At 36.2% G+C, this 19,767-nt stretch overlaps 2 protein-coding genes across 2 annotated transcripts; both read right to left on the reverse strand.

Moving 5' to 3' along the window:
- Window positions 1-18: 18 nt before the first annotated feature.
- tpst1l (tyrosylprotein sulfotransferase 1, like) lies at window positions 19-10,286 on the reverse strand. Its single transcript, XM_067424244.1, has 3 exons — window positions 10,038-10,286; window positions 5,354-6,499; window positions 19-1,129 (listed from the first exon to the last, which is right to left on the reverse strand). Exons 2-3 carry the CDS (start codon window positions 6,187-6,189, stop codon window positions 910-912), a joined length of 1,056 nt encoding a protein of 351 aa, XP_067280345.1. The 5' UTR covers window positions 6,190-6,499; window positions 10,038-10,286; the 3' UTR covers window positions 19-909.
- Window positions 10,287-10,562: 276 nt separating this feature from the next.
- crcp (calcitonin gene-related peptide-receptor component protein) lies at window positions 10,563-18,919 on the reverse strand. The gene is made up of 6 exons (XM_067423181.1): window positions 18,820-18,919; window positions 17,248-17,284; window positions 16,992-17,090; window positions 12,582-12,676; window positions 12,231-12,288; window positions 10,563-11,290 (listed from the first exon to the last, which is right to left on the reverse strand). The coding sequence occupies exons 1-6, from the start codon at window positions 18,825-18,827 to the stop codon at window positions 11,153-11,155; spliced, it is 435 nt and encodes a 144-aa protein (XP_067279282.1). The 5' UTR covers window positions 18,828-18,919; the 3' UTR covers window positions 10,563-11,152.
- Window positions 18,920-19,767: the final 848 nt, after the last annotated feature.

Here is a 19,767-nt window from a genome sequence, read left to right on the forward strand (position 1 = left end):
ACACATGATTTCTTTAGAAATAACCAACATTTAATAAATATATGTTTTTTTTATGTAACAAAAAATACGTTACAACAAGTATCAAAAAGTGACAATGTGATGAGGCTGGCTGGTCCAATGTTACTGGACTTCTATTGTGATAGAATGTTGACAGAGTTCATCCACAGCAGAGATCATGTTTAAAGTCCTTCATACTTGGCGACAGGGATAGCTGTAGTTTGGAGAAATGCGTGTCAAACCCCTAACTCTACCGTAAACCAGGGGTTCCCAACCCCTTGTTGTGGGGGGCTTCAGGAAATGGATGGGAACCCCTGTCCTACACCATGCTTGACTAACTGTTGGAAAGAATTTTTGACATACCCATTAGGACCTGCAGATACCCACATTTGTCAAGTAGGCAATTTATAAGTTCATAAGAAAGTGCCTACAGCAAAATAGGATTGCCTTTGAAAGCTTGTGAAACATGTCTAAACTTCCTTTGTACTACAGTCAAAAAGAAAAAAACTAAAAGTGGTAATTATGTGCAACCTTTGACTTCCTTTTTCAAGAAGCAGTTTCCTGTGTGATAATCAGACACTCATTTGGACATATTTGCCACGACATGCATGCATTAACACATATAAAAATAATAAAAAGACAACAACCATAGTACAGTCATTAGACTGACATTATTAGCAACATCATAGCATCTAAACAAACAAACCAAACATCTAAACTGAATTTTATTGAAAATGTGTAAAAACACACCATTAAACATTAGAACATTTTATCACTTCATGAAACTCTGGCCGTTGGTGGCACCGTTTTGTCATCCTACACCTTGTTAATTCAAGTAGAGACTTTGCGTGCATAAAATGCACAATGTTTATTGCTTCCAAGTATTCACAGGTTGAATCCACAGAGGACCTTTTAATTTTGGATTGAATTCACTATTTTTGTGTTGTTAAGAAATAAGAGATCAGGCTTGTTGTAATTTGGCGGGTTGGCCAGGGGGTCATAACCTAAGCGACTTAACATCGGGGCAAGGCTGGCCATCTCATTGACCACATCAGCAGGGATATTGCCCACCCATTTAGACAGAGCGTCCGTATTCACTGGCTTGACAACTTGATCAGTTGACAGTTCCACTCTGGAAGAGAGACAGGAATGAAAGAGACAATCAAGAATCATATATCGATTTTAAAAATATAGCAGACAAGGCATTAGTGCTTGTCTAAGACAACATGAAATGAAACTAATCTGCCTTCTGGAGATTAAGCGCAGTACAAACTGACAATTAAAAATCTACGTATTCCAGTGGGAAAAGTTAACATCCACCATTGGTTTAATTATTACAGGACTGTGACAAAATTAGTGCTCATTACTGGTCTTTGAAAATGCTTGCTGATTAAACAAACACCCTATTTAGCCCCAAACCATTCGTTTTACAGCTCGTATTACAATGTGGTGGTATATTTACATAGAGAATGCTAACTCCAGCTCATGTCAAGGAAAAGGTCAGACCCATTGTCTAGAAAAGCCGTAGATGGAAAAGGAAACGGTGAAATAAAATTATTGACGGTGTCAGACTCAAAAAGAACAAAACTGTTTTTCTTTTTTGGAAAGTGTTTCATATACAGTCCCGCACATGACATGGAAGAAAAAGGATATTGTGGCCAATAATTAGTTCTTTTGTTTTAGGTAAATTGTGGCAACGTTCATACTAATTTCTTAATTTTAAGGCTGGAATCTATTTTAAAAATTTGTCTAAATATTGTCTGGAGGAGTCAACACTATTTGCCAGCAGATTTTCTAGCTTCAGACAGTTTTATCTAGTCAGAGGATATCAAACATGTTTCAAAATATTTAACGCAATTAATGCAGCATGTTTTTTTTTGTGTCATCCTTTGGCTAGAGTTACATTATATGATCATGCTCTTATTCATGCAAACAAAGTCTGTTTAAGACGAGTCATTTCTCTTGGCGGAGGGTGTTATTACAAAAATAGTTCTTAAAGCTGTTATGCTATGACAACACTTTTTTTGCAATATCGTGATAATATCGTATACTGTGATAAAAGCTTCAGCAATTAATCGCAACATGAAAATTTATATCGGCACATGCCTATGCATGAATAAAGGATAAATGCACTGCCTCCACTGGTTTGATTATTTCCCGTTTCCTGTCAAGGAAAATGTCCATGCTTACCACAGAACAGCTCGCTCGGAGCGCTCAATATACTGTAAAAATTCAATTGATATTAATAGTTTCAATAACTGAATGAAGCTATATTTGGGACAAGAAAGGGTCACGACTCGCGACCTTAAATTGCTTGCACAAAACTCTTGATAAGCACTCAAAGTTTGTTCATTTAAACAGTTATGCACAGAAAGCGTGAGCTGAGGGCGAGAGAAAGGGAGAGAAAGACTGAGGTCTGCGGTCTTGGCCATCAGTTGATTTACTTGTTTTTGTGTAAGTAATACGTTGTCAAATATGATTAAACTTCAATAGACTACCTAGATAGATACATAGAAAATATTAATAAGTCAAATTTGAGCATTGAGCAAAAAAACTAATGAATGAATTTCGAATGGGATAATGGAGGAAGACTGACAGCCCTAAAATATTACTCCTGCATGTTCTCCGTCTCTGTGAATGAAGTCGGACGGATGGGTGCAGATGCAGGGGGAGGCGCATGCGCCCATAGAAAGACAGACAGACACATACACACGTACGCTCTGTCTTTGTTGTCTCTGCTGTGTGTCACTATATAAGGACACGAACGCATAAAATGTCACTTCATAAAAATTTACCGCTTCATTTGAGAAAACCGTCATATCAAGAACACAGTACACTCAAAGCTCTCCACAGCAACCCGTCAAAATAAGTGCGGTTTAAAAAAATTGAAATTGACAGAATATATTAGGCTACTGTTGTACAGTAGATTTAGTAATAATACTTCTCTACTACTACTACTAATAATAATTATGGTTGATTATTTTTCACTAGATCTTTTTCTTATAAAAGTAGGCTATTTTTATATTTACTTTTAAACAGGAGGCAGCCTTTAAATGTTTGTTTTATTTATTTATAATGATTATCATCATAAATAATAAATGTAATACATTTCATATATATATTTTTTAATAGTAAAAAAAAAAACATTTAGCTGTGGTACCGAAATTGATACAGAGTACCGTAACATTTTATGGTATTGGTACCGACTACTGGAATTTTGGTACTGTGACATCACTAATTCCTAGCCATATTGGTCTTTTAATTTTCCGTTGGTCTTAGTAAACAATGTAACTATACACGTCACAGCATGTTAATTTGAAAATGTTGGCATTATTTTGTCACTTATTGAACAGTAGGCTAGATGGAGCCATTTACCTCCAGTCTTTGTGCCAAGCTAGGCTAATGGTGGTCGCGTCAGAGAGCTATGGCTTATCTATATCTGGGGGATATGATGAATAAGTTAAAGTCCTAAAAACTTGCTGTGTTCCTTTAATTAAATAGAAAAAATCTGAAAGAATATGAATACCGGACATACATTGTTGTCAACAGTGTTGCCACAGTTACTTTGAAAAAGTAATCTGATTACTCCTTTAAAAAGTAACTTAGTTACTTTTAAAATCAAGTAATCTGTAAAGTAACTAAGTTAGATGACAAGTTACTTTATTAGTTACATTCAGCAGGTGCCGACAACACCCCTGCCGCCTCAACATAGAAATGACAACCTTTTTTGGCAACACACTTTATTGGAAATGCATAATGTATCCTGACTAGAGCCCTGCATTTATGCCCGAGACTGACGGCCCCGACTTTTTTACGCCCCTTTTTTTAGGCTTCTCCTTCGTTTTATATTTATTTTAATAATTAAAAGGAACAATGAGATGTGCTGTGCTGTTGGAAACAACATGAGACCATGATAGCTTACGCCACTGTCAAGATATGGCTCGCGCAGGGTTAAAGAGTCCGTTTCTTCAGTGCAGCTGCTAGAGTTATGGCCTTTTTACAACTGGTTCCTTCATTCATTTTCTCTGACCAGGAATTTATCTGATTGCGAAATGACCAGGAGTAGGCCTAAATGCCTTCCGAGAGTCTTTCGAGACGTAGCCTACAGTATTTAATTCCGAATTTCCGATCACTCAAACAAACCAATTCAGAAGGTGCATGAAAGCATTTCAGACGAACTGGACAAATGTATCTGGTTGTTTAAACCACATGTGTAAATTTTACTCCTGGCAAATAATTAAAAAATAAACGTGTGAGAGCATATTATGTTGTAGTCAGATAGGTATGATGGTGCTACTGCAACATCGCTGCAAATGAGTAGGCTACCTAAAGCAAGCCAACGCAAATGGCCGTAAATGAAACTTTAAAATAAGTCACACAAAACACAATCATCTTCAATATAAATGAATGAGACTAATGATCTTACCAGTGCTAAGGTCGCTCTCTCTCATATTGCGATCTTTGAATTTGAAATGAGCTGCTGAATAAAATACTAGAATCTTTTGCTTTGATGTGAACTCCGTTAAATGAGCATATACCGCGGGAATTGAAGATCGGATTTATATTAATTTTGCTGAAGTGTAGGCTATAAGAAAACCTGCATGTTCTTTTTTTGTTTTGTTTTTGTTTGGATTGTGTAGCCCGTTTCGTTTTTTTGAGCACCGTTGTCAGCAGACTATCAGCCTGCCTCAGCTCGTCAAAAATGCCTTTGTGGTGGTATAATAACTAGCCTACTTTGTTTTTGATGTCAAAGTAGTTATATTTTGTTTAGTTTCTTTATTAAGTTCATTTAGAAAAATGTTTAGAGCAATTTTTTGTTTGTTAATTTAAAGTTAATTTTTTTATGTGACGACCCAGTGAATTAACCGCATGTTTAATAGTCTCTCAAACCAACTCTTGAATTGTCTTGCCTATATAAACTTTAATTTAACAAACAAAAAATTGCTCTGAACATTTTTCTAAATTATTTTAATAAAGAAACGAAACGAAATATAACTACTTTGACATTAAAAACAAAACTGAACTATTTTAATGGCTGCAACAATGTAAAATAAATAAATAAATCAATCAATCAATCAATCAATAAAAACACGGGCTCCAGTGAGAATTTTGATAAGCTGTCGGTTTTTACTAAGAAAAATGACTAAAATAGTAACTCACAGTGACTTGGATAAGTAACTTTAATCTGATTACTGGTTTGGAAATAGTAACGCGTTAGATTACTCGTTGCTGGAAAAAAGTAGTCAGATTAGAGTAACGCGTTACTATGTAACGCGCTACTGGCATAACTGGTTGTCAAGCATGTGAATGCAACAAAAAAAACAACAACAACAAAAAAAGCACCAATCTCACTCACTTTGACAGTGAAACTCCTCCAGCTTTTCCAATAAGCTGTTCATGGTGCAGCACAGCGGTGTCCCACGGCAGATCCAGGAACTGAAGGAGCTTGCGCATCACCCGCTCAGGGTGCAGCACCAGCTGCTCATAGTGAACGGGCAGACAGTTGCCATTCGCTGCAGCGAGGCACTGGTCATACATCACCTCCACTGCCCGGTTCCACTTCACCAAACAGTCCCGAAAACTTGTCAAGTCAAATCCAGTGATAGTCACCTTGCGGGAAATCATAGAGTGTACGGTGGCCCTGCCATCACGAAGCATAAGAATAAACTTTGCTCTTGGGAAGAGCTTGGAAAGGTAGGAGAGAGACTTCAGAGCAAACGGGTCCTTATTGCAGAGCCTCGGAGCGGGCTCGCCGTGCCCCACTATGATCTCCAACAGGAAGGCACGTACAGCGGAATCCAGGACCTCTTCGGTGACGCCAGCCTCGTCGAGACGGAGCCGCTCACGCGCGGAGTGACTCCAGGTGGCCTGCATGGCTAACAGCCGGGGGATCACGCGGGTCTCCTCTCCACACCGGACGAGAGGGTGGGCGTCCAACATAGCCCGCATTAGTGTGGTGCCACTCCGAGGCACTCCACCAATGAAAATGAGAGGGGTTTCCTCATTGTACTCCTCTGGGAGTTGAAACAGGTCACTTAGGTTTCTGCCAGCATGTAGATTTACTGCCCACCCATGCTGTGTTGCACGAGAACGGGCATTTGGACAATCCATCGTGCTGAGGCCAAGATAAAATACCGTGATGGAGCTGATGACCCCACCGATCAGGAGAACATTGCATGTTTGTTTTCTCATGACTTCTAGTTAAGGGAGAATGTGGTCTGTGGTTTATAAAAAGCAGAATGAGACTTTGGTAAAACAGACTTTGCAGAAAAAAGGGGGGAAAAGGTCAGGAAAGATCTAGGAAATACTGAGTCAATGCTTTCCAGAAAGGGTCCCGTTGAAAGAATGTAGAAAGGCAGCTGAGGTAAAACAGTTTTTCGGGGGAGGGAAGGGATGGGCAGTTTTGTTTTCCAGCCAGCAGCTCTTCAGGCCCTTGCTTGGGGCTTCAATAAACTCAGACTTGGTAAGTCAAGCCTTATGCTCTCTGTCAGCACCATTGTGCCTGTAGAAAAGAGAAGAAAAAACACTTTCAAAAACAGATTTTGCCAGGTTGGTTTCAGCATTGGCTTCTTTTGTGCATCTCACATTACATTACATGTCACATCTAATACCATTACAGTACAACATTACCGTAATACTATTAGACAATTATAGTTAGCCCATTTGTAACTTAAGAACTATGCTTGAAATGCAAGCCTAAACATGACAAAGAAAATGTAGAAAACAAACAATGCTGTGGAAAGAATGTTGTGTGTATCTTTTTGTCAATCTTTCAGTTGCCATATGTAGTTTAAGATTGTGAAGATTCTCAGTTATCCAGGTCAAAGCAGAGTAATGCAGTACAGTGGTTATCTCCTCAACCTTTTGGACTCAATATTCAACAGTACATGCTGTAATGGTGACAACACTACTTCTTGTACACTGACAGAAACAAAATAATTTGTCCATTTAGATTTGTCTTGTTTATCTACAATTTCTAGTTTCCCCCTTGCATGTATAAGCAGGTAAGGTTTGGTTACACTGCTACCTCTATGTGCATACCTTCACTTCCTACCTTTCATGAACATGAACTGAAAACTTTGGCAAAACATGCACATTAACACCTATAAGCACCAAAACATCCTGTTGTGGGCAGCATCTGTGGTTGCTTTTACTTGCAATGCATGGGTCACAAATAACACTTATGCATATGAAACTAACACCTGATTTAAAAAAGATTCATCATTATCCAAATGAGAGCAAATTAAGTAAAAAAAATGAATGTAAATAAGTAAACCAACTTAATGCCTAGCATATCATCATCAATAACTTTCATGCAAACATTTATTATAAATGTATAGAAAAATGAACTGAAACCACATGCAAATGGCACATACTCTGCGTGGCCTTTTTTATTCAAAGCCTGATTGTGTCCCTGCTGCGCAACAACCCCTCCTTCAAATGAGGCCTTGCTTATCCCAGAATTCATTGCATGGCAGTAAGTGACGACAAGATTATTTTGAAAAATTGATTACAAGTTTAAAATCAAGTATTAGGTTCCAAATTACTCAAATATCTAATGATGTGTGTGCAGCATGAATCTATTAAAGACTTGCTACATCGGCCTGATTCGGCCATGTTGTCATTAGACATGTGCCGATATTCAGTAATGCGATATATCACGATAATGAATATGCACAATATTGTTAACGTGGGCACTTCAAAATATCGTAAATAATAATTTATTAACAATAATTATTTTTTTTATAATGCACTCAAGAATACTTTGCCATCAAACCGTATATATATGCTCAACACAGCTGATTCTGCGTCAAAGGGACACACACTTAGATGTAAATGAGAAGCACATTATCGAGTGAAGAAGACGCGCAAATGAAGTGCACGCTCACTCACAGCAGAGGGCGCTGATGAACTGCAGAATGCAGCAGTTACCCCGGAAACCCCGCAAACAAAAGCAACCGCTAGTGAAGTTTTTAAAACAGCCCTTCGTTTTTTTGTAATCTATAAATTGTTCATCACAGCACCAAATACTTAATAGGCTATTTATTTTCAAACTTAAACATTTTTATGTTTTAATCTGGACTTGAATTGTTTTGATTATTTGTTATTGTTCAGTAAAACTTTGAGACATAGGACTTCATTAATTAACATGTTAATTCATTATTACCTAACTGACAATGAAAAATACTTATAAAGAATGAATTATTCCAAGTAATGTTAATTTCTTAGTTACTGTTTAATAACATTAAAATCAAAATAACTTTTTAATGGACCTAAGATTAAACTAACAATGATCAGTATTTCATTACCAAAAACATTATACTTTCTGTAACAAATGTAGCTATTGCTCAATATTAGATAATGCATTAAATAATGAGACCTTATTGTAATGTGTTACCTGTTGATCTTTATAGTCTAATTTTTTTGCACTTTAACCTGTTTGAAAATTGTACTTTTACAGCTCTGGAAAAAATTAAGAGACCACTTAACATTGATTTCTCTTATTTTTTCCAGAGCTGTATATATTTTTGTGCATTGTATTATTGTATTTAAACATTCATTTATTTTTTGTTATCACAAAAATAGTTCTTAAAGCTGTTATGCTATGACAATACTTTTTTGTAACTTATTTCAATATCGTGATAACACTGTATACCGTGATAAAAGCAATTAATCGCAACGTGAAAAATTGATATCGGCACATGCCTAGTTGTCATTATCATTACTAGCATGTGTTGCTTCACTTCCATTCATAAATCCTCTCCCGTGCCCTCATCAGATAGCCTAGTTAAGTGTCCATTGTAGCCTACGGACATTTCAGAATCTCGCTGAAAGTATCAAGTCATCCAGGGACTTTTCCCCTAATGTTTTTCGAATACATGTAATTGATGAGTTGTCAATACAATTTATAACAAAACCATATATATGGTATGATTTTACCCCAAAATTCAACATCGACACTAAATTATAACTGCAAATCAACGTTTTGCTGCTTGGAGTCCAGTTGCTTCTGTGAATTGCAGCGATTGATTTGCGTTCTGTAGCTGTCGGCTATATACCACAGTTTTTTGTCAAATCTACTTAGTCAATCTCAAAGCTCTTTCTCCATTTTCATGTTAATGAACACTCCATTGTTCATTAACATGAACACATGAAAAATTAATAAATGTACATAGGCACGTGTTGCGAATTAGGTAGATACGAATACTGTTAAATTTACTCAATTATTAGTTACAATTTTACCACCCAAACAGGTTTCCCCAAACTCTTTATTCGTCTCTCATTGGTTGAGCATACAGGTTGTCCCGCCCCAGACTTACGCCAATGGTTGAGTCAGGTGATATTCATAAAAACAATTAAAATAATGTTATGATAGCGTCACACTGGTTTGACATTTCGTATGAACTTGGTTATTTGCATATCAAGAAAGAATAAAATACAGCATTTTTAAAAGAAAATGTTTTTTAAATACCTTTAGACACATATTTTTGATACTTTGGTTGTTTGTGCTTTCTGTCTTCATCTTTCAAGAGACATTTGTAAGCGCCTTCAACAATGAACCGCGTTGTATGGTATCAGCAGAATTCGAATTCCCAAAATGTTGCGGACCGAATTCTGTGATATCATCGTTGCCGTGTAATTTGATGGAAACGTGAGTGCAACACGTTACTGCAAAAACGCAACAAGTCGACAGAGCTGTAACAATGTGGTCGGTTCGCTCGATCATGATTCGTGACCGTGTATAGTTGAAACAAAGCTGAACGTTTTTTTCAACTGAATAAATGTGGTATGCATACGTTTGCTGATCATTATAGCCGCTTTCACTTGGATGCATTAGCTGTGACACGAAGACACGTTTAAAATGGTCGTAAAGGGAAACCGAGGACTGAATCTACCTGAGATCAAAGTTATACGCCAGTACAACTGACTTGGCGGCCTGCAACAAGGAAACTGTGTAAAACACTCTCACAACACGTACAAAAACCCCAATACAACCCTTATTAGTTTAAACAGTTTAGCAAGAGCGGAACGTGTCTTACCGTACAGAAAGTACAACTCCTCGAATCCTCACATTCTCCAGAATCACGTCTCTCTGCTGAAATGCAGACGCAAAGATACCGTGTTCGCTATGAAGCTCTGACGTTAAGAGATTCCTCGTGAATATTTTGTCTATGAGGATTCAATGTCAAACGATTTCAATTCCAGCAAAGAGCGAAAATCTAAATTACAAGCAAAGGTCTTCAAAATTCATACCCGTTTCCACAGCGCTATAGAGGAACTCTCACATTTCATTGGTTACAGCAAACGTCTATTGCCAATCAGATGGTTTCCATTGGCTTTTTCTATGACATGCCATTGTTGTCATAAATCAAACGCCTGTCGAATATAAATCAGTATTTTACTCTTCAGAAGAATTCTGTAAATGAGAATATATTTTTAATCGATAAAACCATCAATATGTCTTCGGATTTTATAGAAAATAACGACTGCTACTTCGCTGTTTTCATGTTGTTTGGGGAGGGTTTAGAGAAAACGAGTCAATTGTAAGACAAATGACAAAAGTACCAGATAAAGCAACTTTATGGATAGAAAGTCTTGTTATAAGAGCTCGGTAGTCATACATTGACATCTCATATTCACACGTCAGTAGAGTTTGAATAATGACAAACGTCCGGATTTACTTTGTTCAATGAGTTCACATCTTAATAAGGTAAATGTCAGATAATACAATGTAATATGTATATAGAGAAGCAATACAAGAAGGATTTTAAAGAAGAAGTGAGACCGTTTTTACTCAAGAAGATTACACTTCCCTTCTGAACAAAGATCAAACTAACAATGGGTTTGAAAAGTTACGGATCCTGACAAAATTATACATGGTATTTCTTTATCATGTGCTTGTGTACAATATATATATATATATATAGATAAATAAACACATTTACAGACATCACTTTTTTCTCTAAATGTACCTATGGCTGACATGTTTCCATTAATATAATGTTATCAAGAGAATATATTTTATATATAATATTAATAATATAATGAAGTCCAACAGTATACTGAAGTATTAGCACTGTCAACAAATCTGAAGTTAGTTTCTTGTGTGTTGGGTTATGAAAAAAAAAAAATCATCGCGTTTCCAGGGCAGATGCTACTGGTCTGTCTCCATCACAGGGTCAGCAGATGCATCGCCTTCTTTCTCGGGGTCACCAGGCAGGATGTCCGTGACTTTCTGTATAAGTTCATCGATCTGTTCTTCTGTCAGTCTTTCCTCACTCTCCTCTACCAACTGTAAGGTTAGGGTAGATTGCTTAGAAATTGTAGTCATGACAAAAATTGTAGTTAGTAATGTATTCCAATACATTACACATTTAATTAATATAATCTGATTACTTTGATAACTTGTTTATCACATTCATTTGAATAATATAATCTTGTACCATATTGATATAAATATAAAAAGAGAAAGAAAAAAATAATACAATTCTTTGTTATTAACAATATGAATATACTAATGACGTAAATATTATATTATGTTAGGTTTTCCCACACTGGGGTTTGTGATGGAATTGCAGCAGTTTGTGAGTTTAATGAAAAGATATTAATTAATTAAATCATATTTTTAAATTATTCTTATTATTCTTGTTCTTTTTATTAAAATAACTGAAAAATAAAAACATCAAAATAAAACACATTACACATTGATTTGATTAAAATACAGTAAAAAAAAGTAATATTACAATTTGACAGCAGCATTTCTCCAGTCCTCAGTGTCACAACAAAAATAAACGTCTGTGTTTACATAATACATATGTGTGTACTGTATAATTATGTAATACACACACATGCATGTATATATTTAGGAAATATTTGCATGTATATACTGTACATTTAATTGATCTTATATAAATATATATTTTTTAATTAAAAAAAGTTTTTTCTTAAATATATACATGCATGTGTGTGTGTTTATATATACATAATTATACACAGTACATACACATATATTATGTAAATATTATTTATATATTTTGGATGTGATTAATCACGATTCATTTCTCCCCAGCACTACTTCAATTTAGGTTCAATTAAAGTGTCCTTGCTGAATAAATGTATTAATAAAAAATTAACTGGTCTCAAATGTTTGTATAGTATTGCACATTCTTAGTATTTTTTGAGAGTTTGGCAAAGATTATGAAAAAAGGAAAAATATTATGAAAGAGTCTCACCAGCTGGATCTCAACAGCAGTCTGAGGTCTGTGGTTAAGAAGTTGCAGCTTTTCAGCTCTTTAAACAGGAACAGAAAAAGAAACAGCAGTCTTTGTAAGAATGGCTAAAAAAAGCAGGTTTAATCTGACGTGTACTGTTGTCTCAAACATCACATGACACAAATTTTCATCTCAAACTCAGAATTACAAAGTGGTTGTAATACATTCTATTAATTGTTACAGCCTCTGTGTTTGTCACAATAGACCTATTTGTGACAGATCTACGTTTTCCACAATAAAACAAGGCTTTTCTATACAAATGTTTGAAATAAGAAAATATGACTTAATACTAAAGTGTTTTCTGAAACTAACTTAGTGAGCTTGTGAGGCAGCATGGCAGTGAGGAACTCCTCCACAGTCTCTGGTTTCTGATGAACACATGGCGTCTTGGAGAGGTACTTCAGTGTCTATTGAGGCATATACATTAAATGTTAAGGAGGTCATAAAATGGTACATGCACTTTTACAAGCTGATTATATGGAAATGTGTGTTGGTAGTGTCTGTACACAACCATCCTATAATGATAAAAATCCATCAGCAGTCTTTTTGATGTTTCTAAATCCGAACCGCTGAAGATGCAGTGGCTGAGTTTTGTTTTCGTCAATGCTATTATGCATGCGTGAACTGCAAAGCATTTCTCACCAGACCGCTTTATAACCAAAGGTTAGTATGAAGCAGGTTTTGCTAAGAAGCTGCTCCTGAATAAAGATCTGTATCAGCTCTTCGTGTGCCTGCTGCATCTCCAGAAGAAGTGAGTAGTTTGAAACGCGTGAATGCAGTTTACAGGGTAAGTTAAATTACATTACGGCATGCTTTCTATGTATGATGTTCTCAATATAATTCATAATCCCACATTTATAATGAACAACGCATTATGGTTATTGTGTTATTACAAACTGTACCCTGGTTTTAAAGTTAACATGGACGCGGTAACACTAAGATTAATTATGTAGATGGTTTATAATGGTGTCTGTTACTGTCAAAAAAACAAAAATCGTGTTGTAACAAGGTGTTTCTCAATGTCAAGGATGCTACCTTGGAAGGACGGATCCTTCCAAGTCACTTCCTTCAGAGGCTAGGCGACGCTCCTCTTTAGCATTCGGAGAACACGTAAATGGAACAGGCTAGCAAGTGCACGTCATTGCGTCATTACGTCAGTGAAAAGGTCCATTGGCCATCAATAACGTTATTTGTATTTTTTAAATATCAATACAGTAGTATTTTGTACCGATATTTAAACGTTAAACTTTACTTATATTTACTACGGTTATAACAAATGTTTGGTAACGTAAATAAAAACATTGTGGCAAGCAGCGAGGTGAGGGACCGTGAGAGCGGGCCGGTGGAGTGATAATGAGCGGCAGCTGATCGCCACACCGGTCTCGGCTAACGGCAGGGACGGGAGTATAATTGGAGGAGCGTGGAAGGACTAGGCCTGGACTTTATGTTATGGTTTGTTTATGTTTTATTATGTGTGTGCGGGCAGTCGCCCGTGAGGGGGCTATTATAAAGTTGTTGAACGTTTGCCGGTTCCCGCCCCCTTCCTTCCTATCTACAAACCCCGATACAAGCATATTTGCCCCGTTCACGCTCCGAGTCCGAGAACGTCTGATAGCAAAGCTGCGCGCATAGGATTGTGGGTGATTTGAGAACGCGAAGTGCGCGAAGGCTACTCATATGCATCCTTTCCTGTATATGACATATTTTTCGAACGAAGGACTCAGTCCTTGGTTGAATTCCGAGGATCCTCGACATTGGAACAGTCCTTCGTCGGATGTCGATGACGTAGCATCCTTAGAATTCTGGCTTCCGAGGATCCTTCCTTGACATTGAGAAACGCCTACAGTTTTTACAATGCATAGATAAGGTTACGCATCACTGACAAACCAACATTAACAGAAAAAAAAGTTTTTTATTGGCATTAGGTGTAACATCAGTCTGTCAATGAACTACATCAGTAAACACATAGCAGAGGTGTGGACTCGAGTCATGTGACTTGGACTCGAGTCAGACTCTAGTCATGAATTTGATGACTTCGGACTCGACTCGACAAAATGTACAAAGACTTGCAACTCGACTTGGACTTTAACATCAATGACTCGTGACTTCACTTGGACTTGCGCCTTTTGACTCGTGAAGACTTGCTACTTCCCATGAAAACCTGGGGCAATTTTTTTTTTCACACGGCCGCGCCGCTCTCAGTGTATCTGCATCTGTGAATTTTTTTTGCACCTGAATGCATGCAAAGAGCACGTGCGCTGCCTGCACAACATCCAATCATTGAAGTCCCATGTTGGTTTGAGTCGACAGTATCCATAGCTACCAGGTCCGCGTATAACGTGACTTTGGGCTTCTTTTTTTGGCAAGTCGCGGTAAAAAATCTCGAGTTGCAGGTCGCGTTTTTTTGGGCTTATTTGAAAAAAATGTGGTTGCTTGTTAGGAAAATATGACAACCAACTTCGTTTCTTTACATTTATGGTCACTGTTTTGTCCGAATACACTGCCTGACACTGTCTTCTCACAGCTAATAGTCATAGTGCAACGATACAAGTGCTGTAGTCATTCGTCCTTATACATCCCGCCTCCTTCCCCTCATTAAAGTAAAATCGCGTTCAACGTGCAGGCATGTGATGTGATGTTATAAATGTAATGATAGTTCACAGACGTAAATAAACAAATAATAATAATATCTTTTTTTTTTTTTTACAAACAATGCCACCAGCAGAGATGTACAGAGATGGAGAGGAAACAGGGAGGTGAGCCACCTAATTTAATTTTAAACATATTTTTTATAATGTAGGCCATTTATTATGACAGGCTATTATAAAAAAAAGAAAAAGAAAAAAAAGTATAGGCTACTTATAATAGTAGGTTTGGTTCAAATGTATTTTATTATAAATATGTCTCTATATTGCAGCGCTCCCAGTGATTTCCTGTGCACCAACTCCCAATCATAGACTGTAAAAATGTGCATATTAATCCTAAATAGTAGCTATGTGACATTAGTAATTTTCAATACTATTTAGGGCAGTTGCACATTGAGATGCAGGGCTTATCCTTTTCACGGTTTATAGTGTGCATGTTCACCACTGCTTCTTATATGCGAGCAGTAACTCCGACTGGAGTTACCATAATTAACCCTCATGTCACTTTTTCTCTTTTTCCATCTCCAAACCTCTTCTGTTCACAGTCTTTATTGCAACTTGAAGAATTTCGTAAAATCCCATCTGTATTTGCTTTTTAAACTCCAAGAGATGTCAATTTAATATGTTGCAGGCTCATTTATTGATAAATATTTGATCATAAATTATACTGATGATAATAAATAATATAATATATTGTGCTTGTTTTGGGCCCCCCACCCTGAATACCTCTAGATATTCTTCATACCTGAGAAGAATATGAAACAGATGTCAGAAAATCCTGTATAGCCTCACATGTTGTATTTGAAACTACTCTTTACTCATAACAATGTTGTTGTGTTAACATTCATTGTCTATTATATCTAATAATATTTCAGTTTCAGTGTATGCAATATTAAGAATATTTTCACTGCTTCAAATGTCATAAAGCCCTTTCCCTCAAGAAACTGAAGTCATATGCTTTATAGCAGTGGTTTTCAAAGTGGACCCCTGGGTGCCAAGAGGGGATGATGGGGAGGAGGGGGGGGGGGGGGGGGGCATGGCAAGCTGGCATAAAAAGTATAGCAAAACAAAATAATTGAATAAATTAAATTATTAAAGTAAACCAAATTAAACCAAAAATAAGCTAAACGATATTCCCATAATGGCCATAAGTTTAGGCTAAAAGGACCCATGTCTATTTGAAAGTTGAACTGTTTTGCAATATGAGGTCAATACAGTACAGGACTGAAGCTGCTGAAATACAAGCATTTTCTGGGAAAATTTCCATTTTCAGTTTTTTTAAACTGTATTTGGTTCATGTCATTGTATAAAAAGAGGTTTAAATAAATACAAATCTTACAGATATACATGATTAGTATAATTTTTATTTCTGTGGTAAAATTACTTGAAGTGACTCGAAACTAAAATGGTAGGACTTTGGACTCGACTTGAGACCTGTTGGCTTTGACTTCTGACTTGACTCGAGACTTGCCTCATCTTTGACTCGGGACTCGAGGGCAAAGACTTGAGACTTACTTGTGACTTGCATAACAATGACTTTGTCCCACCTCTGACACATAGCATTCACGCTAACATTACCCTGCCAGTATATAAAGATAGATCAAAGTGACATTACGTTAACCAACCATTCAGAAACGTCCTGTTTAGCCTTTAATGTCGAATTTCATTGGAGCTGACATCTTGTCCCGACTCCGGCTCAGATTGATAGAGTTGCACAGATCTTTTTACGGTCTATGATCTGTCCTCAGAGACTCGCGTTTCGCCTCTACAGTTGTCAAAGGCAACACTCCTCGCGCCGGCCCACAGAACAGATGACAAATGACCATTTGTCATTTAAAGCTATATATATATACTGAAATGGCTTGGTGAAAACAGAGCTGTTTTTGACCTTAAAGTATATTAGAAAGTTTTAATTTAGATACTAAAGAATCATATTAACTTGTATAAAAATGGCATTATATGACCCCTTTAAAGAGTATGAGATGAGTGAGCAACCCTTTCTGAAAATGTTTCACAAAGATGAAAATTTAAATATTATCTTTCCTTTGGAGATGTTTAAAGTATCAAAGACATTCACCTCATACATGATGGTGTTGAGATTCTGTTGCCCGGTGCTGTGTTTATTTTTAACCATTTCCTTTCTTTTTTCTTTCAGGTCTGTCAGCAGCTGATAGACCTAGTGGAGTAGAGGGCATTGGTACAGCCAGGAACAAACTGAACAACAAAGATTTGACTTGAAATCTACAAGAAGCAATTCTGATTACACACCTTCAAAATGTACAACACACAAATTGGTCTGAATTTAATCTAAACAATGTTTGATGCATACTGACCTCATAATTGCTCAGCATTGCTGCATTGGCATCCCTCCTAGAAAACAAAATGTTTACATTAGGATTAACTTGTATTTAAGGAACACTACACGTTTTTGTTTTTGAAAATATGCTAATTTTCCAAGTCCCTTAGAGTTAAACATTTGAGTTTCAGCGTTTTTTAATCCATTCAGCCAAACTCTGTATCTGGCGGCACGTTTAGCATATATCATTGAATCATATTAGACCATTAGTATCGGTGCTCAAAAAAATGACCAAAGACTTTTAATATTTTTCCTATTTAAAACTTGACTCTTCTGTAGTTACATTGTGTACTAAGAACAACGAAAAATGAAAAGCTTAGATTTTTTTTAGACGTTATAGCTAGGAACTATTTTCTCATTCCTTTTAATTGTCTGTTGGTCTTAATACACAATGTAACTACATAATAGTCAAGTTTTAAATAGGAAAAATATGATCTTTGAAAAAATAAAGTCTTCAGTCATTTCTTGAGTGCTATGCTAATGGTCTAATCCGATTCAATGATGTATGCTACGCTATGCTAAAATTGCTACCGCCAGATACAGAGATCGGCTGAATGGATTTAAAAACAGTAAAACTCAACTGTTTAACTCTAAGAGACTTGGAAAATTAGCCTATTTTCAAAAACAGTGGAGTGTTCCTTAACCTAAAATGGCATTCTAAAAGAGCTGTAATTAGACATTGGGCATGGAAGCCGTTTCTGAAAAAAAGAAGATAATAGTGACTTTTTAAACTCACAATTCTGTTATAAAGTCAGAATTTTATGATAAACTCTGAGTTGTGAGGAAAAAGTCAGAATTCCGAGTTATACCGTTTTTTCCCCTTTTAAATTAATTTCATTTGATTCCGTGGCAAAAACAAGGCGCAACAAAAGACAAATGCATGTTGTGCATTTGCAATTTATGCATGTGTACAGTGTGAGGCTGAGCAGTGGGAAGCTCCAATTTACCCAAAGCATCTTTAGTATATTAAATTTCCTAAAAGAAAAAAAAAGTACCCCGTCAATAAATAATGTTTAGGCAGTTCAGATGGTGACAGGAACTGGGCTGTTTTTGGTGGACACCAGTTATCTATACGATAAAGAGATTAAACGTATAACCTTGATCGACAGTAGACAACACTTTGTCACGGTAACGTTAAACGTTTTAACATCAATTTTAAAACGAATAGGCTACTCACAAAAAACCCCCCTCAAAGTTAGCCCTATTCAAATACGGCCGTATCAAACGCGTATTATGAAGATTATATACAATCTGTATAACCAAAATATTTATTGGTGATTATGTGTTGTATATCAAACATATCAGCTAGTTAGATCCGCTCATAATCAAGTTTATCCAGGAGTTATGTCTGGAACTGCTGTACATTGTATACAGTTTACGGTCAACAACAAAGTGACCACGTGAGCAGATTATAATCGACAGTTCATTATAAATTTGGAACATTAATTAACGCAGTAGAGCACCCGATACTATTGTTTTCAACAAAATATCAATAACTTTATGGTTTGAGTTTGACTTAAAACGTATAGAAGTAAATTAGATCGCTTACACTTCCATCTCGCTGTCTAGTTGGTTCGACAACTAAACTATCCGGTGAGAAAACGAAGCTTTCAGTTAAACGTTCCCACCCAGTTGTCATATTCAAATCAAATCATAGACCCAGAGCAATGTTTCGGGGCTTAAAGGAATAGTTCACCTAAAATAAATAAATAAATGTCATTATTGACCCACCCCCAAGTTGTTCCTTACATGTATTAGTTTCTTTCTTCTGCTGAACACAAAATAAGATATTTATTTTCTCATGGGATGGAAAAATGGAATGCGGTGGAAGAAATGGTCCCCAAAATTATTTTGGTAAACATTCTTCAAAATATCTTTTTTTGTGATCAGCAGAAGATAGAAACTCATACAGGTTTGGTTGGAACAAATTGAGTGTCAATGACAAATAAGGTTTTCAAGATCCTTTTTTAATTGTTTTATTATTATTTTTTAAATGTTTTAAAATGCATTTTTATGTCCAGACCAATGTTTGATGTTGATTCATATTGGTTTTACAGCTTTTTAGGAAGCATTAATTTATTATTTAACAAGATTTCTGATTTTACCACCCAGAAAATGTCAGTCGGTGCGACCATATTCATTTAAATGAATATACATTTAATGTACTTAGCACTACTGAGAACTTGTAAATATGAGTCATTGTAGTGTCTAAAATGCATATTGCATTGTAAATTCTCCTTCCATTTCTTTATTTATTGTCTTTTTATTCCAATTCATATAAATGGCTACTTTTCTATGTGTTCAAACACCAATTTTTCGATAAGGAGTTTTTATTTTTGTTTTTAATTGTTAAAATGATTTGTATATGTTTTATAAAGTTTTACAGTTATATTTCTTCCTTTATTTTGCAATTGCAGTGGGAATTGATACATTTAAATGAAAATATTTAAATGTTGCACCACCTGACCATGACCGGTCGCACCAACTGACGTTGTGA

This window comes from Pseudorasbora parva, chromosome 18 (genome assembly GCF_024679245.1).
Source record: "Pseudorasbora parva isolate DD20220531a chromosome 18, ASM2467924v1, whole genome shotgun sequence".
Taxonomy (NCBI): domain Eukaryota; kingdom Metazoa; phylum Chordata; class Actinopteri; order Cypriniformes; family Gobionidae; genus Pseudorasbora; species Pseudorasbora parva.